Genomic DNA, 27,727 nt, shown 5'->3' on the forward strand with positions numbered 1-27,727 from the left:
ATCCGCATTCGTTGCCAGCATTCGCATTCCCCCACTCACCAATGATATTCAACTGAAAGGCCATCGACATTTTGGGCTCAGTGTTCACCTGGCATTCATAAATGCCACTGTCCTTGGCCTGCGGCGATTTCACGTGCAGCGTCCATTCGCGGGCGTCCTTCGATTCAGTCACCTGTTTAAGTATTTAAATACACACACCATGTAGTTTATGTTCGCGGCAGTTAATGCATAAATCTGCTTGGCAAACTGACTCTAAAATTTATCGCATAATAAATGGCAAAAACCCGTTGCAAGCAGCTCTCAACATAAGCTGATTGCTGTGACTGCAGGCTGATTGCTATGACTGCAAGCTGCTTGCTATATGACTGTCAGATATTTGCATGGCGTTGCCAGACTGTTGCACAATCACACACTGGATCGCAGTGTCAACGTTAAATTAATAAAAGTTGAATTAAAAACCATGCAAACTGCATTGGAAGTGGCGGAATTATTTGCTTATAATTCATGCGTTGCCAACTTCACTGCGGATGCATGGCATAATTTATAATGAAATGAGCTACATGCCTGGAATCTCTTATCGGAGGTGTAGGTTGCAGTGCCGACAGTCAATATGTGTAGATCCCGTTTGCGTATCCACGATACCTGTAACGAAGGAGGTGGATGCAATGCAATTAATGTGATGGCAATTGCCAATTCGATTGCCACAAAGGTGGAGAAGACGAAGAAGAAGTAAAAGACGTAATGAATGCTTGCTTTATTGGTTCTTCGACTTACCGATTTATCATGCAGACTGTCGACGCGGCATTTAATTATGGCCTCCGTGTGCCCGGTGCGTCCGGTGATGTTGCGCGGCATGCCAAAGTCAAAAATTGGCATGGAATGTTCAGAGTCCGTTTCCGTTTCCTGCGATGCCACCGCAAAGCCATCGGACGACGGTGAATGCGGTGCATACGGCGATGGGGAATAGCCGCTGCTGAGCAGCACGTTGTTGGCATTGGTGGTGTTGGTGTTGGTGTTGGCCAGGAAGGCTAAACTCTTGAAAGTGTGATTCGTGGCTTCCGTTTGTGGCAACGACGCAGCCACAGACTCAGCCACAGTGACTGAGGCTGTGGCAGTGGCAGACAAAGACAAAGTAGTCGGCACGTCATCACCGCCAAAGTCTTCCGCCTGTCTTAGCGACATGTCTTTGTTCTTGTAGTAGTCGTTGCTGTCGTTGCTGCTGCTGTTTGTGTTGTAGAGTTCTCCTGCCACCGCCATCACGAGACCTGCAAAAAGGTTGAAGCAGACCAATTTCTGTTAGAGAGAGAGAGAGAAGGAAAAAGGATTCACCTCGCCTTTCATCGAAAACGAATTTACAACCTCTTTGTGTGTAAGTGTGTGTGCTGGCATTTCATTTGTTTCCGCGAACTGCCTTTGGAGTTGCTTTGACCCGCCAATTGAAGTAATTCCTTACACATTTTGCCAGCAGGCTTAATTCTATTGAAATCTTTCGAGATGTTGAGTAAACCATTAACTTGTAAAGCATGTCAAATAGACGCTTTACTAACAAATAATTATTAACTCTAAATTCAACATTGTAGAAATCGAATGTAATAGAAATTACGTATACGTTAATGTGTGTGCGTATACGTAATATACTTGTTTATATACTTTGTTTACTTTAAATACAATTTTATTATGAGTATTCGTTAATTAGTTTTATGTTTCTACAATTAATTAAATAATATAAATTAGCCTAAAGTCCTTGCTGTGGCTCACCTTATTGCAATTACGAATTGTGTTCGTTATTACAATAAAAAATAATATTATTAATAATAAATTGTTATATTATGTTTGAATTTATGAAAACTAATCTTTAACTTTATTGGGTCTTGCTGAAATTTATTATTTATTCATTCTTTTCTTCATTTTAATGTAATATGTAATTTATTTAAAAAAATTTTGTTATGATTGATTGACACAACTTTCAATATATTTAGACTATACATGAGATCTAGAAAGCTAGCGTAGCCTTAAAGATTAAATTTATTTGTTATTCATTCTAACACCCTATTCTATAAAATTTGTATTAAATGCAAATTCTTTAACATTATCTTCTGAAATTGATTATTTATTGATTGACGCCTATCATTTAAATGTAATATGTAATTTATTTAAAATTATATTGAGATTATGATTGATTGACACAACTTTCAATATATTTAGACTGTATATTGAAAGCTAGCGTAGCCTTAAAGATTAAATTTATTTGTTATTCATTCTAACATATTCTATAAAATTTGTATTATGTAAATTCTTTAACATTATCTTCATTTCACGACTGTCTGATTGATTGATGCTGTCAACCTAAAGTTATGGAATAAAAGCTTAAACTTTTCATAGCATAGCTGGGAAGATTAAATTGATAAATTCTATCAATACTATATAAATTTGAAAATAATAATAACAATAATAATAGTAATTTCATGACTGACTGATTAATGAACGCAGCTTTAAACGCTTAGCTTAAACGTTAAGTGCAAGAAGGTTGACAATTTCGATTGTAAAGATTTAAGTACTTAGTTGTTTAATGTGAATTTAGTAGAATTATTTTAATTTTACTTCTGATGCGACTTTTATCACATAGCTTAAATAGTAAGAAGCTGCAAATATTAGACGATGTTGCTTAGCGATGTGAAACTCCGACTATCGTTTGAACTCTCGATGGTTTTGGTTACAATCGAGAGTGCGCCGATATCTCCCAACCATCGATAGTACTATCGATTATTCTCCTCCTCTATTCGACACACATTTTCATACTACACAATGATTGAATATCTCTTCCGAAGGAGGTTAAAGTTGAAGACAGAAACTTGTTAGTTTTGAAAAGAGGCTTCAAAATTCTATAAAATTGAAAATGTTGAGCTTTGCCTGCTGTTAGCTTTTCCGCTTGATCCTCGCCCACGTAAATACATATTTAACTACTCTTGGCAGATGCTTGGGCGTCAACTGGGAGGTTGGGTTCGTTTGCTGTTGCTGTTGTTGCGTGTAAAAACTAAGCTCGCAATGCTTCAAGCTTTTCCCTTACCATTTTGTTTTGACTGCAAAGCCGGCAAGCTTATGTATTTTTTGGTATTTTCGCTGGCATGGCATGGAACACATAACACAACTGATTTCACAAATGCAGCCAAAGGCGGGAAAAGCAAACCGTACGCGAATGTACAGCGTGTTTTTCTGGCCATGTTTGTTGTACCACGTTGCCAGAACCAGAACGAGAACCAGAACCAGACCAGAGACAGCAAAGGGATCGGGATTGGAAGCGGGACAACGCAGCAGCAGCAGGTCGAGCATAGAGGACACAGGCGACACAGGCAGAGGGGACAGAAGAGTGCCACTTCACGCGCTCAACAGCTTCCGGCAGCGGAGGACAAACAGAGAGGAGCGAGAGCAGGACATGCACAGTTGCTGCAACCGTCTGCACTTGTTTGTTCCTCTTGCTCTGGTTGCTGTTGTTTTGTGGTTCGTGTTGCACTTGCAGCGCATTTCGCGTACAACTCCAACTGACAAAAATAACTACAAAACTAGACAAAGGCACCCAAAAAATACAAGAAGAGGCCACATACTATCAAGTGGTTGTTCTCGAATACTTGCAAAAACTGTTTCAGCCAGTGGGAAATCGTTTGCATGTGACTCGTAATGTGATCGCTGTCAGCTTTTAATGAGTGCGTATCTCATTTAACCGCCAATCCGTGTTTGGTGGCAATGGTAAAGAATTAAAAAAATAATAAATTAAATAAATGTTGCTTCACTGTTTTATTTTTTGCCTAAAAATCAATTTTTCTGTTTCGTTTAATGCCGTTAAGCGAGGGAAAAGCATATTTGGCATTAAATGTTTTAACATTTATTTCCATAACATCCTTACTTAGCAGCTGTTAGTTTACATTTATTATTTATGTTAAATTGAATGCTGTTAAATAGTTTGTACGCTATGACAAAGATGTAGAGAATTGACAATAGTTATTACCTTTGATATTTAGAAAGTTTATATAAACAAGACAGAAAAATGATCAAATTTCAATTATTTTTTTCTTTTTACTTTCAAAGAGTATATTAGTAAAATTTTGGTATATCGTATATACTAATGCACTCAAAACATACCATAGAATACCAAATATACCATTAATTCAACAAACTTAACAAATAGGTGCATACTAAATAATCATCTAACTTCCAAATTGCTAAAACTAAAAGAAAAACTATAAAAGTTGTATGATTGATTTTCAGGCGAAACTGTAATCGAGAACGTCTCGTCTAAGCGCATTTTTATGCTTCTTTAGTCTGTCAGACAGATGCACAATATATTGTGCATATGTTTTATATGAATGCTATTACAAAATAAGCAGCAAACATTATAAGATAAATTGCAATGCGAAAGGCAATTGAAAAGTACACGCGCAAATCTAATAAATTTACATTTGCAAATAAATCTCTTCAGTCTGTGCAAAGTACTCGAGTATTTTATTTATTTGACATAGCAACCAAGAGTTTTTAATGAAATATGATTTAGATAATTGTGATAAAAGCAGAGAGTGTTGAAATAGTTGTCAATTTACATTTACCTTGTGGCATCTTAAATACTTCGACACCACTTCACAAATATTTGCTGTTTAATTTGTGGAATGTTTGGATTGATAAGCGGTTCTTCGAGTTCAATGAACTTGTCAGAACCGCAATTGTGATTGCAAAACACAAGTGTTAACACTTGAGGATATCAAGCGACAGCCGCAAAACAAAAGACAACAAATGCATGATAATGAAGCACTGAAATGAGGCGTTGCTAATAATCAGCTTCGGTTTTTTTTGGCACAGGATATGCAAATTTTGTTGGTGCTCTCGACTAGACTTTTGTGGATTAGGATTTGTTTTGGAGTTTCAGTTTTGCGTGGCTTCCATTCTATTCTATTTCTATTTATAGTACTATTTCTCCATCCACATTTGGCGACCTTTCAACTGAAGCGTGGCATTGTGTATTATGTGTTATTATGTGTGAAATCGAGCGGAAAAGCTTACATCAAAATGTTTCGACGCAAATGAAATTCAATTTGACAATTCTTCTAACTCAATTTGTGTGTCGAGCTTTTGACCAGTCCACATGCAACATTCTGTGTCCAACGTTCAGCGTTCAACGTTCAACATTCAGCGTTGCATGCATCAAAGTTATAAATGAATTTATTGCTTAGCTTTCCACGCCAGCTCATATAATGTCCACACGTTGTACCAGTGTGTGTGTGTGTGTGTTCACTGAGAGAATAAGTCAGGGAGATAAGGAACAAATTTCACTGATAATGATATCTTATAACATAAAAGTAATTTTTGTTATATTATGTGTCTTTTTCATTATAAAATTTTAGTATTATATTTATTTTTATTACTATTATTATGATTATTATTATTATGACTATTATTATTATTATTATTATTATTATTATTATTATTATTATTATTATTATTATTATTATTATTATTATTATTATTATTATTATTATTATTATTATTATTATTATTATTATTATTATTATTATTATTATTATTATTATTATTATTATTATTATTATTATTATTATTATTATTATTATTATTATTATATTTATGATTTTTATTATTATTACGATTGTTATTATTATTATTATTATTTTTATTATTTATTTGTGTATGTTTGGCACCTATTTTGAATTATTTCTTTTAAATTATTTATATTGATTTACTAACATTAATTTTACTCCATATATGATTATGTATAAACATTTATTTTCTTGAATTGTCTTTTCTGTTTTAATTTTTTGGCTAACATTAGCAAACATTGTTTAAAAAATAATAACCCAGCAACAATCTTGAAACTATTGATTTGCTTTTTTCTGAATTACTTGCCCAGCTTGAGTTTAGTTACCCTTTATTTCGCTCAGTGTATGTAGTGTGTGTTTTGGCTCAAAATTAATCGGATTTCTGCCAGAGCCAGAGCCAGAACCAAAGCCATAGTCAGCAGCATTGCCATTGCCAGAGCGGCGCGTAATACAAACGAATTGATTAAATTAATGATGTCCCCCAATGGTCGCAAATAGAATATCCTTGCCAGTTGTCGCTGCTTACCACTTAAATTCCACGTAAGCCACACGTGCAGCTGGCCACGCTTATCGATTCACTGCTCATCAATTGCTTTGGCAATCAGTTTAACGTGAACGCAGCTCTAAAATTGATTGTCACTTCACTTGACCTTGACACAGGCATTTAAGAAAATTGCGTTTCGAGTTGTGCCTTGTAATTTAGCTGCTTAGTCTATAAATAAATCTGTTTGTCGTGCTTCAATTTTAATGCCAGGTTTATGTATTTTACTTTAGATTCAACTTTAATGCATAAAAGTGATAACTGTGCAGTATGAAAAGTAGTTAGAATACTCGGTACTAAGTATCCCAAATAAATATACTGAAATATAATAGTAACTTCGTTTAACGTTTATACTACTGCATTCAAAATATACCAAATATATGTATATATACTTTTTAAAAACTGAATTAAACTAAAAGCTCTATTTTCCATATCGTTTATACTACTACTTTCAAAATATACCATAGAGCACAAAATATACCAAATTTTCATTACATGACATCTGCTTCCCTCTTTTTAAAAACTGAAATAAACTAAAAGCTATATTTTCCATATCGTTTATACTACTACTTTCAAAATATACCATAGAGCACAAAATATACCAAATTTTCATTACATGACAACTGCTGCATTCTTTTGACCACAATAAGTTATTTCTTGAACAATTGTATCTGACAACCAACTTTTATGAAATCATAATGACGGTCCTGTTGAAGAATATATTTTACCCTAAAGAGTCGAAGAGTATTTCTTCTGTCTGTTAGGTATATTTCGTGGTATAATTATTACACCATGCAAACCAAGTCAATACTTTTGCCATGTGGAAGTCCAGCTTAAACTTGGGTTTGTTTTAGTGTGGCTTTTGTCAATGTGAAAATCAATTTGCATAACTCGGCAAACAATTAAAAGTTTCTAATTGGATATTGGGCAAATATTCGCTGAAATAGAGACACACGAGCAGCTAAACACAAAACTCGAAAACATTGCAAAGCGAAAGAGAGAGGGAAAGTGAGAGTGAGAGAGCCACAAAACAATAAGAAGAGTGAACAACTGCGACAGAGTCAAGCGCACAATTCACAATACGCATAATCAATTTTTGGAAGCCAAAGTTGCCTCCCCCTCTCAATTGTTGGCTGGAAACTAGGGGAGGTTGGCTTCAATCGCCAGGTACTCGACTATGTAGCTGGAAGGAGGGGGAGGAGGGGGGAGACGGAGAAGCGTCAGGCTCAGTTTTTGGCTTCAGCTGCTGATGGATGTCCCTGGGGCAATACATCAAACCAAATTAGCAGTTTGTGCTGGCAAAGCCAAAATGTGCATGGCACAAAAGAGATTGAAGACTGTCGGACAGACGGACAGAGGAATGGATAAACAGAGAGAGAGGGAGATGGACTGACTGACTCGACTGGCTGGCTGGGCTGATGGTGCGTATGCTCAACTTATGTTCAGGTGCGTTGGCCAGTCAAATTGCCAGGCAGGTTGTGGCTGCTGCTTTTCCTGCTGCTTTTCCTGCTGCCTCTGCTGCTGTCATATCAAAGCAAGAGCTGTGAGCGGAACAGGAGAAGGACGACGAAGGACATTAGACTGTCTGCGTTTGAGTGTGGAATGCGTTAAATGCGTTTGATGTGCAGAGTGCGCCTAATGTTTGCAAATTTCCATAAAACATGCAATAAAAGCGCAAGAGCGATGGCTAACAAGCCGAACGGAGTAGCTCTAAAAGGAGCAACTGCAAAAGCAAAAGCAAAAGCAGCAACATCAACACCAACAGCAACAACATCGAGAACAAGACAAAAGCAAAGCAACACACGTCACATAATGGAAAAAGTACAAGGGTCGCATAAAAGCATAACAAGCAAACGTGTAACATGCCCAAAAGTCGAAGCTGGAGCTAAGGCTGAAGCTGAAGCTGTAAATGAGGCCAGGCAAGAGTTAGTAGACGACGGCGTCCCAGTGCCACAAAGCCAACAAGCAAGCAAGCTAGAAGCGAGTGTGATAGACTGGAAGATACTTTCCATACGGATGCAATGTATGTAACAACTGTGGAGGCTGGTCGATAGACTGGCATAAGCAAGTCGATAACAGCAGTCGTCAGTAGTAGATCATTAGTGGACAGCAGTGGTTGAAGTATATCATTAATCTTTAAAAGCAGAACAGAAGCAGCAGAAGTCGTCAGTCGTAACGAAATCAATCGTCAGCAGAAAGCATTATTATTTAATATTATTCGCATATTAAATTTTATTTGTTTAATTTCATTATTAAGTATTGAACTAGTACAGCCGAAAGAAAAAAGAACTGTAACAACACAGGAGAAAACTTATTTGGACCAGACGTCATATTCATATTAAGGGAGTTCACTTTTGAGTGAACGTTTTGGGTATACTAAATAATCAAAGGTTATTCTATATTACCAACTTTATATGTATTTAAATTCATTTAAGCAGTCAGACAAAAAGAAATTCGTGTTTATTAATGATAGCTGTATCAACTGTAGATTATGGCAGTGAAACTCATTTCTCATACTTATGGTTGATCATACCCTCCTAGACTACGCCTGCCGGGTATCTCATTGAGTTAAAAAGCTAACCAGCCGCATCGAGGTTGAGGAATGTGTTCGGCAAATGGCAACAACAATGGCTAAGACTACACGACGAGAGGGCCATCATCACTAGACAATGTAATGCTTCAATATCACACACTCACACACACACACACACAGTTAGTTACACACACCTACACACTCATTCTCTACGTAAGGCAGACAATGACAATCTACATGGAAGCGCCAAGTGCAGTTGCAAGTTTCCTTGAGTGAAATCGTTGGAAAAACACAGCAGACAAGAAAGTGCTTACAGCTCACGCAAAACGGAAATACGTATACGAAATATACGTATACGTGTCATGCCACGCATTTGGTCCGCTTCAGAGCTGCACTTTCATTATGGCACGCTTATGTTAGCTCTGCCCTCATCGCCCACATCCTTTTGTACTGCACATTGGCATTTCGACTTGCAAGTGGCTAAGATGAAACACTGGGGCGTCGTTTGATGTTGCCCAATATGTCATCTAATGTTGCGAGCTGCTTCTGCCTCTGCTGCATATACATGGCCTTACAGCTGTAAATTATTGCGATGCTGCAAGTGCGAGGTGGGTTTCAGTAATAAGTGAAGTAATTGTAAATGAAACCATGATGAATTTTAAGCAACTGATTGCTGAACAACAATGATTTTTTTGTAAATTCTTTTGTCTTATATTTTATTTTATCAAAACAGTTGCCTGATATGTTTTCTCATCTTTATAATTGCGCAAAATTACCTAATATATTTAGGTATATTTATATATTATATTTATATTTATTCTATTTAGAATAGTCGTTGTCATCTAATGATTTAGATATAAATAGAAAACAATTTATCACTTTTCTTTATCTTATGATTTATGGACAAAGTGAATATCTTATTTACTGTTTAACATATTTGTCTAATGATTAAAGAATACAGTTATCTCTATACAAAGTTAGACGACTCTACCTCTAGAATTCTCTGAGATAATTACTTGCAACCCAGCGGACAGACAGAACGACGGAATGAAATCTACTACTAAACTGTTATACTAAACTAAACCTTCATACATGTTTTCTAGCTTTAAGAGTGAAGTCTACTACTAAACTGTTATACAAAACTAAACGGTTATACATGGTTCTAGCATTAAACCTTAATCACTAACCATACAATATTGTATTGTATGGTTAGTGCCTTAAGGTTGCAAACTGTTATACTTGCCCTCGGCCCTTAAGGAAGCGTTACATGCATTTGTTAGGCCACTGTAAATTGCGTGTAATTTGACAAGTGTAAACACTTAATACTCCGTCCTTCCCCCACTCTTTCCCTTTGTGGTTAGGTGGTGGTGGAGTGAGTTATTAAATATGATGCTTATTATGCTCAAGTCAAGTTATGGGAGCAACAATAGCATTGAGTTATGGCACTCGAGGCAAAAGTAGTGTATTCAGCTGTCTGCCTCTCCGAATTGTTTTGTTTATTGTTCCGTTTTTGGAGCCAGCTCACTGAAAATGGAAGTTAATTAGTTGAAATGTGCTGCAAGTTTAGTCTGCTTCAAGTTTTGCGCAGAATGCGAATTGCAAATTAAGCTAAATAAATTAGAGCGCTGCACTGCACTGTGTATGCTAATTTTAAATGCTACCTAAATTAGTAAAGAAAACTTTTAACAATTTTTGCTTGCTTTGCGCTGCGCGTCTCTTGCAGATGCGACCAAAGAAGACGTTTAAATGTGAAACGAGCTGCGGTTTTTGCTTTGTCGCAACACAAATAGAAAGGGGGCAAAGCTATGACACGAGCAGCAGCAACAGCAGCGAAAAGCGTAATCAAACAACGAGAGCTGCTCCAGTCAGCTAGCTGCCACGCCCCCAAGCCCTCGGGCTGAAGTCAGCTCACAAAAACGCACGCAGCGGGATAAATAGGAACAGGTGAGTGCACTCAACTATTAAATACGCTAGATAGCGCTGCTTATCGAATCGTTATGACTTTGACAAAAGCTCACTGCTACAGCTGATCCAATTAGAAAGCGGCTGACTGTTATAACTCGCCTAATTAACTTGATGTTCGATGGTTTAACAACTGCATAAGAAATACTCCAAGCTGTTAAGTGCGCCAGGTGGCGCTTTAACCATAATTTATGAATTTCTAAACCTTGGCAAATACTCATTGCTCTCGATCAAAACTGTTGCTAGCAAACACTTGCTTAATGCTATAGCACCTGTCCATTTACATAGCATAAGAAAGGCTTGAAATATATGCGTTGTCATTGTACTAGTACAATGTACTACGAATTGTCTGTGTTTGCATGCGTTTGTCTGCTCGAGTTGAGTGTGTGTTCGCCCAAAGGCAAGCAGTGTGGTCAAATGTTTGGGCGTCGGCGGTCTTTAATTAGAAATTAATTACACGTCTCACCTCGATACACCAGAAACAGGAGTATAAAACAATGCCCATGAGGCTTATGTGTCTATGGTTAAATGCGAATATTTGTGTGTGTGTGTTTTGCGGTTAGTTGTGGGAGACATATAGACAGAGAGAGGGAGACAGCCGCTGTGTTTTGTGCATGTTGCGAAACTGCAAATGCAATCTCTATTTTCAAGACAATACAAAACTTTGCATACAAATCAAAATTTATTTCATTCGATAATTTCTTAATGTGCATCACCTGACAGCTGAAGCAAGACTTCTGAAAGCTTTTGTGGCAATTAGACTAAAAATATTTTAGGCATGTTTCCACATGCTAAAATGTTGGCCAAAATAAAAGTAATACCAAAACCACAAATGACAAAACCACATAAAAGCCGTAAATATTTATGCGCACCATTTGAATATTTATAATTATTAATTACGTGCACACACATACACATATATCGTACCTGTGTGTGTGCTGCGAAAGTAAAATTTATGCGGCGTAATAAAAATTATAAATCGATGGAAGTCGGAGTTGTCGGCCCGGGGGAGGGGGCAACGGGAGAAATGGCGTTGCAGGCATACAAATAATGAATAGCTCTTAAATTTTCATTTAGCTGTCCGAAAACAAAGCAAACTTTTCACTGCCTTGGCTACCGAAATGGATGGAGGAGGAGTGGAAGGGATTGCTAGAAGCACAAAGTGCGGAGGCGACGACAGGAGACCAGAGCAAAGCCGCAGAGAGCGTGAGAGAGAGAGAGAGAGTTTGGCGCTCCACAACAAATTGCTCGACCCATAACCGCAGTGCAATCAATTGTAGTGGTCCAGAGCAAACATTGGCGGCAACACACAGACACAGAATATGAGCAGGAGGAAGGTGCGCCGAGGCAAGGCGAGACGCAGGCACTTTATATGCCGAGGTAATGGCGCTTAATAAACGTCTTCACTTGAGTGCGCCGAGAACAAAAACCCCAAAACGAATTGAGCGGCCGTGTGACAGGGACGAGCAGAGCGTGGGTATGAGCACGAGAGCAGCGAAGAGAGTGAGAGAGAGCAAGGGTGGCACACAGAGCAACACACGGAACGAGAGCGACAGTGCTGCCCTGGTCGTCCAAGTAATTATGATTTATGCTGACCGAGAATGTAGAAGGCGTCTAATTGTGCAGTCGTAGGCGTGATGTGGTCGTGTGCAGACACAATTATGTCCTGCTCGACCACCCCCTCTCTACCATCCCTAATGATCATCAGAGCGAAAATACTAAGTAGAAATCCAACGCGAACAGCAATTACAGCGGACACAACAGACGTGAAAAGATTTCCAATTTAATGCTGCTTATGCATGCTAATGCTTGTCTGTTCTTTGAAATCTGTTGCTTCGCCACCTCAGTGTTAAATAACTTGGCTTACACCTTGCTGGTAAAACTAATATGTCTAAGAGGGGTTGTTAATTGTTAGTCAAGCATATTGAATATTACGAAATACGCATTAAATAGCTTAAAAGGTTTGTCAGTTCAATTAAAAGAACTAGTTGATCACTAAGCACGCTCATTGGAACTTTAGCTTAGTTATCGATTATTCTTTAAGAACTAGATGAACTGAAATAATGCGCTATTGCTGCAACTGAACTGTAACAATGCAATTGAACTAGTCGGGTTTTGATTGGAATTTTAAACTAATACATATTAAAGAGTTTAAAGTAGGTCCGGTATATATAAAAGAAATGTCATTTTATTAGTTCAAAACGTCTCTAATAGCTGATCACTCTTTCTGAATGTAATAATTGCACAATAACTAGATGAACCGAAGTTCTGCACTTTTTTTGCAACTGAACTGTAACAATGCAGCTTAACTCTACAATACGCCAATTGGAATTTAAAGCGCTTAAATGTCATGTTGGCAGCACTCGACGAATCCCTACTTGACCATCGCTCTAAGCTTATTACGTGCCAGTGCCAGCGCGGGCTGAGCTGCGCCAGCGTCAACACCCATTAATGTCACCACATACAATTGCGAATTGATGGCAAGTTGCCTGCCATAATGAGGTGGCGGTGGTGGTGTTGCTGCTGGTGTTAACCATGGCCAAGGGCGCGTGCCGAATTAATTGATGCGCCGCTCGTCTAGGGCCACAGGACGCTGCTGAAAACGCTGCCACATCATCATCATCATCGACAACGGCAGCAAGGGGTTTACAACATTTTCGTTGAGGAATTCATTAGGACAAGTGCGCGAGTGAGAGAGAGATAGTGAGGGAATGCAAGGAAGTGAGTGAGAAAGAGTGTTTGCTACTAAGCAGGGCAGGCAACTCGTCAAATCAAATTTTAATTTATGCTGACATTAAAGTGTCTGCGGGGCAATTAAATCGACAAGGGGCTTGGCGCACAGACACTTGGCTTTGATAAACTGTCGTCAAAGGAGGAAATGCCAACACAATAGGCTCTTTTCTTTAAGCCCTTTGCACTTGACTCGTTCCTTTCAATGTACAAAGGGCCACAAGAAAAGAGATTAGCCAGCAACGATATTAATCGATAAAAACGGAGACTTGAGACTTAATTGCAAAGCACACACAAATGTCATTAATTGCAAAGTGTGCACTTTACAACACTGTAAATGAAAAAAGTCAACAAATAATGATTGAGTATTTTACAACATCGTAAATGAGACAGTGACAAACAAAACTTGTTAAATCAGCTTGAAAAATGGCAGCCGGCGAGGATAAGCGTAAAATAATGGAAGAATTGAATAAATAGTGAGAGGGGAAAAACTAGAAATTTAATTTAAAATTACTAATTTCTAATTTCTATGCTGTTTTTTGTTCTTGCAGCGATCAGTTCATTGGCTGCTCCATCGAGTATAGAAATGATTTGCCTGAATCGATGCCGGGAGTTAAGTTTCTGCCAAGTGGCGCCAAGACTTTGATGGACTACACTACGGATCCAGTGTCCTTTCCAGAGCAAGAGACGCAGTACGAGTTCGACTTGAAGGGACTTTACCAGGTGCTCGATCTCGATTTGAATGCCCAAAATCCGCATGAGTACCCCACTCAGCGAGGTAAAGTGGATGCCAGAGATGCCGTATTGCTCACTGACATTGTGGATCCCAATATGCCGATTCCACCACCCATCTCAGCACAGCAGACTGCCAAACAGCGACGCACGGCTGCTCCTCGGACGCATGCCAGCGTACTGCCCTTTGGTGTGATGCAACTTCATCAGTCGGAGAAGCAGGAGATCGGCATGGATGCTGTCAGTGTGGAACAGCAGAAGCTGGCCATCAATCGGACATTCGTGGACGTCAACAAGCCGTTGTATGAACATCCCTTCAAGCCGAACAGCGGAGTCCATCCGGTGGCAGTGATGCCCCTCTTGCCGGAGCAGCGGGAGGCGCATGAGTTTGTGCACGTCAAGTTTGGCATTCCACCGAACATCAAGGAGAAGAGCTTACTCAAGAATTGCGGCAACCATTTGATCAACTTCAAGGAGATATCCGATCAGCCAACCGAGACAATCAATCGCGGCATCACAAGCTACATTTCTGATCAGCGTTTCAGGGAAGATCACAATTCGGAGGCGGAACGCTTCGAGCATTTGGTGTTGCACGAGCGGCATGGCCATGTCTTCTATCAGATAGTCAGCAATCAGCTCCGGCTGCGCAAGGAGCGTCCCACGGCAAATACTCGTCACGGTCTCTGCCTGCTGGTAAGTTTTAATAATCTACATTTATCTCGAAATATTGAAATTAAGTATCGGATTATTTTTAGCAAATGAAATGCAAGAAACCGGCAACAGGTTAGAAGGGTCTGAGCAATCTAGAAGTAGTACTATCAGCATGTCAATAATAACCATAATTTGTTTGCTTTGTAACAACTTTTAAATATATTTAGAAGCTATCATACAACAGGCTGCGGTCTATATTTAGTTTTATAGCAAATGAAATGAAAGAAACCGGTATCAGATTAGAAGAACTTTAGCAATCTTGAAGCTATGCTATCAACTTGCCTCTATTAAACATAATTTGTTTTGCTTTATAACAACTTTAGAATATATTTCTACTATAAGTCGCGGTCTACTACTTTGAGTCTTTATAAAGAAATGTACATTAATACTACGTTGTTGTAAATGCAACAAGCTTGTGTCTTAGATAAGCACAGGTTTAAATACAAATAATGGTTTCAGTCTTAATGGGAGAAGCACAATTAATAATCAGTTATTTAGGCTTGAAAATATTTGTGACTTTCATAAACACACTCTATGGTTTGGGTCTTAGCGAAATTGACATCTTTTGTAACCAAAAATGGTATAGTTTCTGCAATATTAAAGTCGTTTCTATCTTTAGATTGCACATTGCTTTGATTGTCCGTCCCACTATGCACTATAATCTGCTTTGCTCTCTTTGTATTCACTGCTTTTATTTCTAATTTCAATCAAATTAGCATCGTGCCAAATCTAGCGGATTTCGCGCACAGATCAGCGCCAATTTCCAAATCAATATATATCGCTCATTTGAAATCCCGACTGTATTCACTGAGCTTATGTGGCGCAACTCTCGCTGCATTTTCACAGATTTGCGATATAAATTTGTTGCTTAGTTTAGTTGGCGGAAATATGGAGCATTGTCTGGCAATAAGGATGATAAGTCCTTGTTGATATTGTGTTTGGTTTATTCGTGGCGCAACGTCACGTTGCCAGGCGACACACACAATCTCTCCTCGTTCACCCCAATGTCATATGCCACATGCCACATGCTGGCCATTTATGCGACAGATTCCTGGCTGGCTGTGCTTGCCAAAAAGCAACAAAAACCAAAAAAAAACTTCATATATAGTATAAACGATTTATACACGAAAGCCGTATCTAGAAAATATATACGTATGCGAATGCTGAACATTTATCATGTGCATATATTGTGACATCCATGGGCGGGAAATGGGAAATTGTTATAAACATTTCGGGAAGCTTTTAAAATGCGTCGATTTTCCATGGGTTTTTGGCAGCATTTTCATTTCGTCGTGTCATTTATGGCCACCAAAACTACCGGAAACAAGAAGCCCAAACAAGTTAGCGAGCTGCAGCCGTGAGGAGTTTGCTCGACTCTCAGATATCTGCCAACTATAGCTTGGAAAACTTATGAGTTTACTCTTAAATTATTCGGAATGTGTTCCTACTAGGAAATAACTATTGTATAACCTTTATAACCTTTAATTCCTAAACAATTTATAAAACCTTCCAAAATTTAAGCGTTATCTTGATCGAATTACACATTTAACTACGAGCTTAAATTCTTAGTGGAAGACCAAAATTCTAAACGAGAATTGCAAAATAAACCCATTTTTATATTGGGTTTGTAAAGCTTAAAAAAAAAGGTTTTTTTATGAAATGAAATTTTTTTTAAAACCTTTGATTCAATAATTTTTATTCTTTAGAATGTGGTAGAAAAAAATGCAACGAATTAGAATATTTGCCTCTCCAAATTTACAACAATATTATATTCATGTGGAAATATTCTTTAATTTTTAATGCGAAAGTAAAATTTATGCGGCGTAATAAAAATTATAAATCGATGGAAGTCGGAGTTAATTTAATGTTGTATAAATTCAAGAACTTTGCTTTTATTTTTTAGAGTGTAACTTTGTTTTCTCTTTCTTTGAAATATGCCACTGAATTATAACACCCTTTTGCACTATTAGGTATTAAGTGCTGGCTGGTTGTAGTACTCTAGTCTAGTACTAGTTGCCACTATATGTAGTAGTGGTATGTGGCATGTGTTGCATTTCGCATTTTGGTGCAGCAAAACTCTGTCGCTGCCGCCGTTGCTGTCGTTGTCTCTGCCGCTGGCGTCCAGTTGCGCCTGGCTAACTTCAATGCGAAAATGATGCATGATGGCTTTAATGGATTAGCCGTTGGCCAGGCCGAGCCAACTCGAGTTCGTGCTGGGGTCGAGAGAACATTTAACGCTCTCCTCCGAGCTACTATTATTGGTTGGCATCGACAGCAGAGTAATGGGGCTGCTCTAGGGAAATAAGGAATGGAGAATCGGGAATGGAGAATGGGGAATGGATGGTGTAGCGCATTAAACCCTCAACAAATCAAAATCAAATCGATGCGTGTCATACATCAAAAGCAATCACAAGGCAAACCAATTCGTCCTTGATATCCTGCTGCTCCGGCTCAAAAGGTATCCTGGCGTGGCGTCGAAGCAAATGCAAATTGTGTTTTGCCCCCCTCCGAGATCCGTTCTGCAATCAGACACCCCACAAATACAAATGTACTAACATTGATATGATGAAAAATTAGCATTCTTTGTCGGTCAACGCAGAGTCCTTTGTCCTTAGTCCTTTCTCAGAGTGAAGGCAAGGCCAAGGTGGCTGCAAAAGCGATTTAACAATGAGTTCTCTTCCTGGCGAGAAGTGTGCTCAATCAGCATTCGGTTCACAGCACTCGCAAAATGGTGTCACAGGATCATCAACAGTTAGTCAGAGATGAGAATGAAAGTTGAGAATGAGGTTGTTGCTGGCCATTTGTCTAAACAGATTGTTGAGCAGAAAATGCAGCAACTGTAGTTGACTTTAGTTTGCCAATTGACAAAGGTAAATCTCATCTGGTGAAAGCTCAGTGAAATGCACATTAGAAACACAGGCTGACAGTGGCTGTGTTTAACAGCCAGCCAGACCGAAATTGAAGTCATCATTGAGAGAGAGAGAATTGACGTATGTTGGCATCAATAGCAGCTTCTGCTTGGCAACAGCTTCATCAACTTGCTGAAGCGTGCTACAAGCAGCTCTTTGAGATGAAAGGCAATCATTATTAGCATACTCCTATGACAGTTTCAACTAAATTGAAAGTACGTGTCTTTAATAGATAATAATATATAATATTATACCTTATCACTCAATTATATTTTACTTTATATGAAGTTATGATTTAGTTTAGACTGCAAAAATTCAGCTCCAAAAGAATCCTTTTTACTAAGTTTTTTTTACGCACTAAAACGTCTAGCTAGTTTGATTTAATTCATAGATAGAACTCGGACTAATTACGAATTTAGTATTTTTGCTGTTTTGTTCAACGAACTTATTGCAAACATTTGTTTTCGGTCCTCAACTCGTGACTTGTTGTTCCATTGTCACTTGCAGCATTTTGTGAAAGTGTCTTGCAACTGGATCCATGTAATGTGAAACTTTCGCATCATGAATCATTAAACTATGCCAACACAACTGCAAAGTTTTGCCAGCAAATTAAAAGTTTGGCCGAAAACAATTTTAGATCGAAATCCAAAGCTTGAAAAATGCCGAAAGCGCAACATGACCGATAAGCCAGGCCATTCCAGACAGGCAGGCAGCAAACAAATGTGTTAATAAAATGGCAAACGCAAATCGAAAAGGGTCTAAGAAATTGAAATAAATGGAGTGTGTATTGCCATGTTTGATTTTGGCAAATGAAAACACGCAAATCTGCGACAGACACACTGCCCTCAAATGTATGCTATACTTTTTTTTATTTTCCATGCTTGACAGGTTTTTATACCTGAAACACATATAAGGGTATTATAAGTCTGTGGCTGCAGGAAATGTATGTAACAGGCAGAAAGAGTCATCTTCGACTCCATAAAGTATATATATTCTTGATTCTTAATTACCTTGACTGGCCATTTCGTATATACTCGTACTCTATGATATATTTTGAATACAGTACAATATTGATATACTAAATATAGCCTACGGTATATTTTTCGGTATTTTGCGGTATATTTTTGGTGTATTATAAGAACAAGATTTTATTAAAAATGGGTTGCGTGTATCTGCGGTATATTTTAATATTTCGGTGGTGTATCTTGGGTATATTTGAAGAATATGTTTTATTGAAAATGGATAGCGGGAATCTCACAGTAGCTTTTTTGTGTGTTGAATTTTAGTTTTAGTTTAGTTTCTAGTTTGACTGTTTTGTCTTTGCTCCCTTTATTAAAGTTATCCTTGCTTTAGCAAGCTGCTAATCAATTTAGCCAAACTGTAAACTCACTCCCTTGGCAATTGGAAGGTGAGCAGCTGCAGCTGCGGCTGACTCATTCACAAGACGTGTCGGACAGAGAGCAATTCCATTTGCACTAAAAAAAAATACGAAGAGGCAGCCATCCAAAGCCCTTTTCCTGACAGCCTGAATACCTCAAGGGCGGCAGCAGTAAAAGCAACAGCAAAAACAACTGCGAATGCATTGCATTTGCTTCACTTGTATTTCTTTTAAAACATATGAGGCAGCAGCCTTACCCCCAGCATACTTTTAGCAGCAACTGTAACAGCCTGAGACAAGCAGACAGTGTAACATGTTGCATTGTTGTTCTACATTTTTTTAACCACAATATCTTGGAACGCATTGAAGAATGCGTTTTCATTTAATATCATGTAATATGTAAAAGTCTGTCTCCTTTCGATTTCTCACATTCTTCGGGTCTTGTGGCACAACTTTTGTGGCTTTTGAAGGACATCAGTGCACTATATCAAATAGCAATTAGATGGTTTGATTGATTGCAAATTTTGTGGGATGCCTCAAGTTGGAGTGTGAAAGTTCAACATTCATGGGTTGAGTCTGCTTTTGTTTGGTTTCTTTGTCACCATTGTTGGGGATTTTGTTCGCCTTGTTGCGGCTTGCGTTGACCCTGTTTGCATGCATAATGTATAATGTAACTTTTTAATGTAATGTTTCTTTTCCCCTATTGAATTGTTCTCTTTATTCAATTGCCTGAGGTTATGGAGTAACAAGCATACTTTTTTCGATACTGCTTTGGATTGAGTTGTATTGAGAGTAGAAAAAAAGCTTTGAAATATCTTTTGAGATCTAACCTGAATACGTGAACAGCGTCACTTGTCCAACTTCTGAGTTATGCATAGTTGCAGCTTTTTATTTTCATTATTATTAAATTTTATTATTCTTCTGCACCTAGTCATTCATTAGACATAAATATGCATAGGCAACTTGTCTGACCATTTCTAATTATTGCCAGAGTACTCGCAAGGAAGTCTTTTAGGTAAGAACAATCTAACCTGTCAACAATTGAGTCAACATTAAGTACTATTTTATGAGAATGAGTTAGTATTGTTTTGGGCGTTTCGAGCACTTTGTTTTATAAGAAACCTCTTCTTAATGAGGAAAGGCATTAAATCATCTAAAGCCTAAAATATTTTAATAAAAATTTCAATAAATGTTATTCTTAAAAAAGTTATTTACTTGTTTCAACAAGCTATTATTTGTCGGGTTACAATTTTAGACTAATTTTACAATTGGAAGTTTCGCTTTAATTAAGCTGTGAGCTTTGATTTGTTAGCAGCAGTGCAGTTGAGTCGTAGCGTCAGTGGGACTTAGATAACCAGCACGCAAGTTGCCTTAATTATGTGCTCCAATGTTTTTTCTTAAGAACCAAAGCAAAGTGCGGCTGACTGTGACTGAAGATCTATCAGCTTTGTTCGACATGTGACGGAAGCCGATAAAAAACTGATCACTTAATTTTTCATTTGATTATTTTGGTAATTTATTAATTGATAACTTATATATTTTGTTTTGTTGAAATACAAGAAAATTCTACAAGTCTTATCCATTGACTTTTACGAGCAAGAAAATATGTAAATGTTTCAATGAGATTCTCGTGCAGCAAAATAAGCTTTAGCTTTATGGAATGTTTGGCAGCAGTAATGCATATTTTTCAAGCGTTTAAATAATTCATTCATATAAAAATCGAAAAAGCAACTGAAAATTAAAGTTTACTTTTCAATCGCAGAAAAAGCCAATGAATGTGTTAGCATAATCAGCTTTAACTCTCAGCTGCTGTACATTAATAATGCAGTTTTTAAGGTTTTATTTCTCTATTTAAATATTTGTGTATTTGTGGTATGCAGAAAGTGAGAAATTGAAGTTAGTATTTATGTTTATATTTGAACAAATTCCGCGGCTGTCGCCGCCGCAACCAAAACGTTTGCGGTTGAATGGCTGCTTTGTAGCATACTTTGTGGCGCTGGCATACACACACACACCCAAACACACGCATACACATACGCAGTTGTATGTACATGAAAGTGCCAGATGTGTGTATGGCGTAATGGCTTGTATGTTTAGTCTTGTTGTTGCGACTGCTGAGCCATTGTTTCGCCCCATAATATTTATGTTATGGTTACAAGGCTTTCGCCAGTCCGCATTTGTGGCAAGTTCCACTCGCGTGTGTGTGTGTGTGTGTGTAGGTGGCACACGTCTGAGCGACTGCGGTTCCCTTTCACTACCATTAAAGAGACGAAAGAGAGAGAGTCGACAACAACCCAATTCGATGGCGGAAGTGTGGCATTTGAGCTGAAACCCAGCAGCAAGCTAAAAGCTTTGCCTTTGCCTTTGCCAACAACATGAAGCAAATGCGAAAAAGAAGAAGAAGAAAAAATGGTAACCCAAGCAAATGCTGAGCATAAGTCAAGCAAATCGTTTGTTAATTGGCTGACATGTAGTACTCTTGTGGGGCCAATTTAAAAATGGCCCCAGAACAAGGTAAAAAGTACATCTTGTTGTTGCTGCTGCTGATTGATCGACAGCGATGTAGCGAAGCGAGAAAACACTTGCTGCTGCCTGCAACAGGCACGTGTACACAGTGCGTCTCGCTCTGACACCCGCAGTGCATGTACAATGGCCACTGCGTTGCCAGACTGTCGCAATCTACTGCTTTGTTACAAGACGAGATTTGCCGTTAAATTCGAATTTCGAAGTGAGCTGCACTTTTTAATTATGCACGCCACATCCTCATTTATGTCATTACGCTTTCCTTTTCATTTCCCACTCTCCAACGACAAAAAAAGCGAGCTAATTTTAAAATAATACACGCTGAAATAACGCAGCCAGCTAGTGATTAAAATGCCTCGCTGAGCGAGGGAAAAATTGGTCAACAAAGTATAAAATTAACTTGGCAAGCGAAAACAAAACACAGAGCGAAAAAAACGCGCATACTATAAAAATGCAACTCAAAATTGCAATTTAATTAATGAAAATGCGTTTGGGGAATGCAGAGAGAGAGAGAGTGCAAACTGCGGACCGGAGACGGAGACTCGTAAAATATGCGATAGAAAGCAGATACAAAGTTGTAGTTGAGGGTAGCAAAAAAAAAATGCAATGTGGCAGGAAAAGCGTCAGCTGGCTTCAATGAAAAACAAACTGAAGAACGAGAATATGGGAACAAGGAAAAATAGCCGCAGTTTTGTGAGAAATGTGAAAATTAGTAGAAAACGAAATTTGCCAAATTAGCAAGCTGTAAATTTTGCAGCTCTCGTTTCGTTTCGTCTCGTTTCGACAGCAAATTAATAAAGTTTCACGTTATTAGTGCAGTTTTAGCCTTTGCTCATTTTCTAACTTTTCTGTTTCTTTCTTTCTCTCTCTTTTTCGGCCTGCACTGCAACGGTAAGTTGGCCAGTGTGACCGTTCGTCCGTCCATCTGTCTGACTGTCTGGCAACTAAACAGCCTCAGTCGAGACGCTTCTGCTTTTGCTCAATTTAATTTCGCTTGTAGTTTTAAGCAGTCCGGCACTGAAACTTTGTGCCCTTCCAGCCCCTCCCCTAACCCCTAACCCAACCCCTCTCTAAATGAGGCCATTTCTTCTCCATTGTGCGTATGGAAATTGTATGCAGAACTTTTGGGCTCGCTCAACTTTAAGTGCACGCGCCGAGGAAAGCAGCTGCGACTTTGCTTTAATTTATCGCCGCGGCTTTATCGCGTGCACTTTTTATTTATGCAGTTTATTATGCAGACACATACATACAAATGGCGTATTAACGTTGACATTGCATTACACAATATCCTGCTGCAATATCCTGTCGCACACTTGACCTAATTTCGCTAGGGGAGTGAAAAGTTTTTACAGTTCTTCCTCTCTCTGACTTGCAACCTATCAAATATATATTTTTCGATATTAGTTTTGCCTCTTGATAATTATATAACAAGGCTCAAAGCAATTAGCTCAGCAGATTGTTTACGAGAAATATATTGAAGACAGAGCAACGCTCAAACATTCAATGATTAATCAGAACTCGCACATTCTGCAAGCATCAGCAGCAAACAAAATTCATAAGTGCAAACTTTACGCCCGCACCCAATTTTCAAACTATAAATTTAACGTCTCGAGAAAGGAAAGGAAACGAAGACCAAAGTCTCTTCACTCTCTTCCCTTCCTCTGATTTGTTGGCTCCCTACAGTTATTGCATTCAATTAGCCCGTCTTGGGGAGCTTTCACTCTTTCGGTTGGCCCCATTTCACTTAGGAATTCCTTCGCCATCCGCACATTGTGTGGACCAAACGAACATCGTCGACCGGTTAACGGACCAAAGTTGACCGACATAAATTTCATTAATTAGTGCAGAATTTGCTGTACTTTTTGAAGATTTGTTAATGTTGCTGTGCTGCGGTCATTAGCAAAATATTTATGATGGTTGTTTGAAGTGTAAAAAAGTGCATGATACATCCGGGTCAAAATAATTGCTTCACCAGCCACCAGCATAATACAAATATTTTCCTAAATTCTATTTAGATTTTTAGGCAGGCAACTTAAAGTCGCTTTTTCATTTCATTTTCGGTTGGCGAACTTTTTTGCCCAGAAAAAGGGGATAAATCAATTGAGAAAAAATATTAATGAATTATTGATGAGATAAGACCGAAAAACCCCAAAACGAAATCGAAATCCAAATCAGAATCCAGTGAAAATCCAGCTGAGAATAACAAAGACAGCTCTCAACTAGTGAATACCCTATAGGCTAAAGCATAATATATGCAACGTGTACGGCGTATAAATAGCGTAAAAAGCGAGCAAAAAAAATTCAGCAACGGTAGAAGAATTACACTAGAGGGCAATAAAACATGATTATTGCGGTAGAACTTTACAGACCGAGCAGACAATGAGTTGCATTCGAGATGAAATCGTTCAGGGAGATGCCAGAGAAAGAGAGAGAAAGGGAGGGGGGAAAAACGGAAGAGGAAGCTAGATGTTGAGCTTGCCATAAATCAGAAGCCGCAGATTGTCAGAGAAATGCTAAACGAGAGAATGCGTGTTATTGCTGTGCCAGACACTGACATTAAATATTATCGATATAAAGTGGAATGTAGCATTAAACCAGTGTTGAGCAATTCCGCTAAATATTACCCGTTGGCGAAGCTCGGGAAGCAAACAAAAACAACAGCTTAAATGCGAAATAATTGAAAAGCATTACTATTGTTGTTGCTGCTGTCGTTGCTGTGGCACTTGAGTACTTTGCGCTGTGCATTAAATGCAATTTGAACTGTGTTAAAAGCGCACTTTTCGCGCCATCGCCCTTCGCCTTTCGCCGTAAACATAATTTGCATTGCTGTGAAATATTATGGCAGCAGCTAAAAGTATGCAATACAAATTTTTTATTGCGCCACGAACAACAACAAGGCAGCAAAGTTGTATTAGCGGTCGCTCAGAGTGAGAGCGAGACAACGACAGGGGCAAGCAAGGAGAGAGCGAGAGTGAGATGGAGTGCAGTATAAAGAGGAGGTACTTACCATTATAGAATAGCCATTGCTGTTGCTGTTGTTGTTGCTGCTGTTGTTGCCGCTGTTGCATTATGCTAAAAACTACCGCCATTATTATAATAACTGTTCGCAATGTTGACGCCGCTTTGGCGCTGCTGCTGCTGCGCCACTGACTTTTTCTTCTTCGCCATGCTGTCGTTGCTGCTGCTGCGGCGTCGACGTCGACCTGGGCAGCGACAGCATTACTTGTGTTACGTACAGCAATTGCGTCGACGTCGACGCCGCTGCTTGGCAAAGTCGGGCATAAATTGAGATGGCAATTTTGTTGTTGGTTTGCTTGCAATTCCCTCTGCCGCTGTCGCTGTTGTTGTGTCTGTTTATGTTTGAAAATAACTATTTCTGCAGGCATTCAGCGTTAGTTAATATTGGTTGGCCTCTAGTTGAATTTGTGATTTCACTTCGACGACAACTTTAAACAATTGTTTGTGTTGCATTTAAATACACTCGGGCATTAAAGTTGTCGTTGTTTTGCTTGTTGCCGCAGTCGCAGTCACTGCTTCGGCTTCGGCTGCTGCTTCTGCTGCTGTCAGCACGTGACGCCATTTGCCTTTATTTTGTGCTTTTCGTTTGATTAGGGTGAGCACTCACTAACACACAGACACAGTGACACACTAGCACACACACACACACTACGGATGAACACTTCAACTTCAACTTGACTTCATTTTGTGCGCTTGGACGTTTTTCCTTGTTTTTTCCTCTCTGCCCGAAAGTCAAAAGAGAAATGAGGCAAAGTTCATGTTGTGAAGTTGTAGTTGTTGCTGTTGCTACTACTGCTGTTGCTTGTTGTTATAGATCCTTTTGTTGCTGCTGTTTCCACGTCAACACTTTGCGGCTGAGGTGTTCTTAACACTGTCACTTTGCTATGTCGAGTTGTGCTGTGCTTCAGCAGTTTAGCATTCGTGACCCCGTCACTTTTAGTCATTTGCCAACACTCGCCGCATTCTTTTTTCTTCTTCTTTCGTTTTTTTTTCACTTTTATTCAATTTAACGTTGCCAACTTGCTCTCATTTCCTCTTTTAATTTAATTGCATTCGCGACTACAACTACAAAGTTGAGAGTTTCAACTCCTGCTCCCCCCTCTCTCTCTCTCTCTGAGTTGTTGTTGTAAGCTTATTGACCCGCTTTTGTATGCCTCAAACTATTGTTGTTGTTGTTGCTTGCGCCTTTTGTTTGCATTGCCCACGAGAGGATTTTATTGTGTGGTCTACTAACTATACTCGACTCTACTCAACTCACCTCCCCCTCTCTAGACTCCTCTACTTTGGTTTGCTCTACTGTTATCCCTAATCCTTATCAGTTGCCAATCGCTTGCAAGTAAAAAGTTTCACACAAACAATGCGGCTTTCATGTTAGTTTGCGTTGTTCTTTACTTTTTTTTGTTTTAATTCGAACAGCTGCCAACTTTGTTTGTAGCGCGCTCTCTGCAATAAAGGTAAATGATTTATTATTGAGTTGTGGCCAAGTGCGGTTTTGTGGCGAGATCTTGACGTTGTTCTGGTTGTAATTATTATTGATGTTGCTAGTCGATGCGAAAAATAAAAACTCGACATTTATTGTGGCCAATTAAACAGTTTTAAGCATGTGCTTAATGCATTTCATTTTGTTAATAGCCATACTCAAACAATAATTATTTATTTAAAAGTTTCAAAATAGCTATTAATATTAGTTTTAAATTAAAAGTTATTTGTCTTTGCATTCCAACTGCAACTTAATTGAACAGTCTGGCAACGCTCTAAGATAACTTGCTGCTCAATTACACTAGGCTCGCTAGTTGTCTCGCTTTATCCTGCATCTCTTTAAGACTCCATACGCTAGCTATCCCACTTTATGATGGCGATCTTAAAGCTAATGCAAATGGTGGCAGAGGAAAGGTGATGGCAGATCAATATCGCGACAGCATGTCAATAAATGTAAACATCTTTTGTTTGTGTATGTAAGTGTGAGTGTGGATCTTGAGCTTGAAGAGCAAAGAGCAAAGCAAAGGCAGCGGTAACCATCTTGAGTATAAATATATGTACATAGGCGGGCATTTTATTATACGTATGCTCGTGCATGAGACTAAGCACGCATAATTGTATGGGAATGTGTGTGTGTCTTGTCAAAGGCACCTAAGAAGGAGCCGCTGCTGTTGCTGCTGCTGGCTAAGCGGCTTGTTGTGAAAAGAATGCTGCTCACAATTCCTATTTTTCCTTTGTTGTTGTTGCAGGAGTTCATTGGGTGAGCGAGCATTTGTGTGTGTGTGTGTGTGTGTTTTGCGTGTGTGTGTTGAGGTCGCGTGTGTCGCAGAGTGTGTTTACACAGCTCTTAACAGGCGCGTGTTTATGAATTATTAGCCATAAGAACTCAACACACACACAAATGCACACAACGCACACGATTACAATCTGTTATACGCCTGTATTTAATGCCAAGAATAGTTGTTTGATTTGTTCAAAGCGAATATGACAGCAATGTTTTATTTAACGTAAGTCGCCCTATTGGGCAACCTTTGCAAAATCTGTTTATTAGTCAACGCTAAGCTTGGCAATGGCTTTTAGCTAATTAAGAGACATCCTGTCTGTCTCTCGTTGTGTATGTGTGTGTGTGTGGGTGAGTGTATTACAGTCCATTACACCGGATAACTGGATAAGAAAAAGTGCTGCAAGGCAACAAAGTTCAAGTGCTGAGAGCAGCTCCCAGCGGCCACACCCAAGTGCAAAAAAAAAAGAAAAAAGAAAACACACACTGCATTACATTATTTATTTAGCCGCAAGCAACCTTGGGCGAGACTTTTCCACATACCCGGCACCCTTTAAAGCTGAAGGGTTTTATTGCAACAGGCAGCAAAAGATGCTTTAGTCGGCTTAAACAGTAGCTAGAATTTTTAAATTTATTAAAAGATACTGGTATCTGAAAGTCGAGCACACTTCTCGACTGCAATGTTTCTTTTCTTGTCTGGTTTTTTGGCTTTTTAAAGTCGAATGGTAAAAAACCTTTTTGCCTGTTTATAATACACACAACATATCAGCTTTTGGCTTTTCCAGTTGCCTGCCGACCGAGCTGAGTTTGATTGATTTTCAACTGTGAAA

General features: G+C 38.7%; 2 protein-coding genes across 2 annotated transcripts in view; one reads left to right on the top strand and one right to left on the bottom strand.

Moving 5' to 3' along the window:
• The window catches only part of LOC117563283 (uncharacterized), a 31,496-nt gene extending 6,074 nt beyond the window's left edge, over nt 1–25,422 (bottom strand). Inside the window, exons 1-4 of the mRNA XM_052002318.1 lie at nt 24,627–25,422; nt 775–1,265; nt 565–642; nt 40–172 (exon numbers count right to left, since the gene is read on the bottom strand). Of these exons, the coding sequence (XP_051858278.1) occupies nt 40–172; nt 565–642; nt 775–1,265; nt 24,627–25,005 (1,081 nt within the window). The 5' untranslated portion in view covers nt 25,006–25,422. The remainder of the gene's footprint in view (nt 1–39; nt 173–564; nt 643–774; nt 1,266–24,626) is intronic.
• On the top strand, nt 13,726–14,990 carry LOC127565139 (uncharacterized). The gene is made up of 3 exons (XM_052002373.1): nt 13,726–13,842; nt 13,918–14,791; nt 14,854–14,990. The coding sequence occupies exons 1-3, from the start codon at nt 13,793–13,795 to the stop codon at nt 14,884–14,886; spliced, it is 957 nt and encodes a 318-aa protein (XP_051858333.1). The 5' UTR covers nt 13,726–13,792; the 3' UTR covers nt 14,887–14,990.
• Nucleotides 25,423–27,727: the final 2,305 nt, after the last annotated feature.

The sequence above is a fragment of the Drosophila albomicans genome, chromosome 2L (assembly GCF_009650485.2).
Source record: "Drosophila albomicans strain 15112-1751.03 chromosome 2L, ASM965048v2, whole genome shotgun sequence".
In the NCBI taxonomy this organism is placed as follows: Eukaryota; Metazoa; Arthropoda; class Insecta; order Diptera; family Drosophilidae; genus Drosophila; species Drosophila albomicans.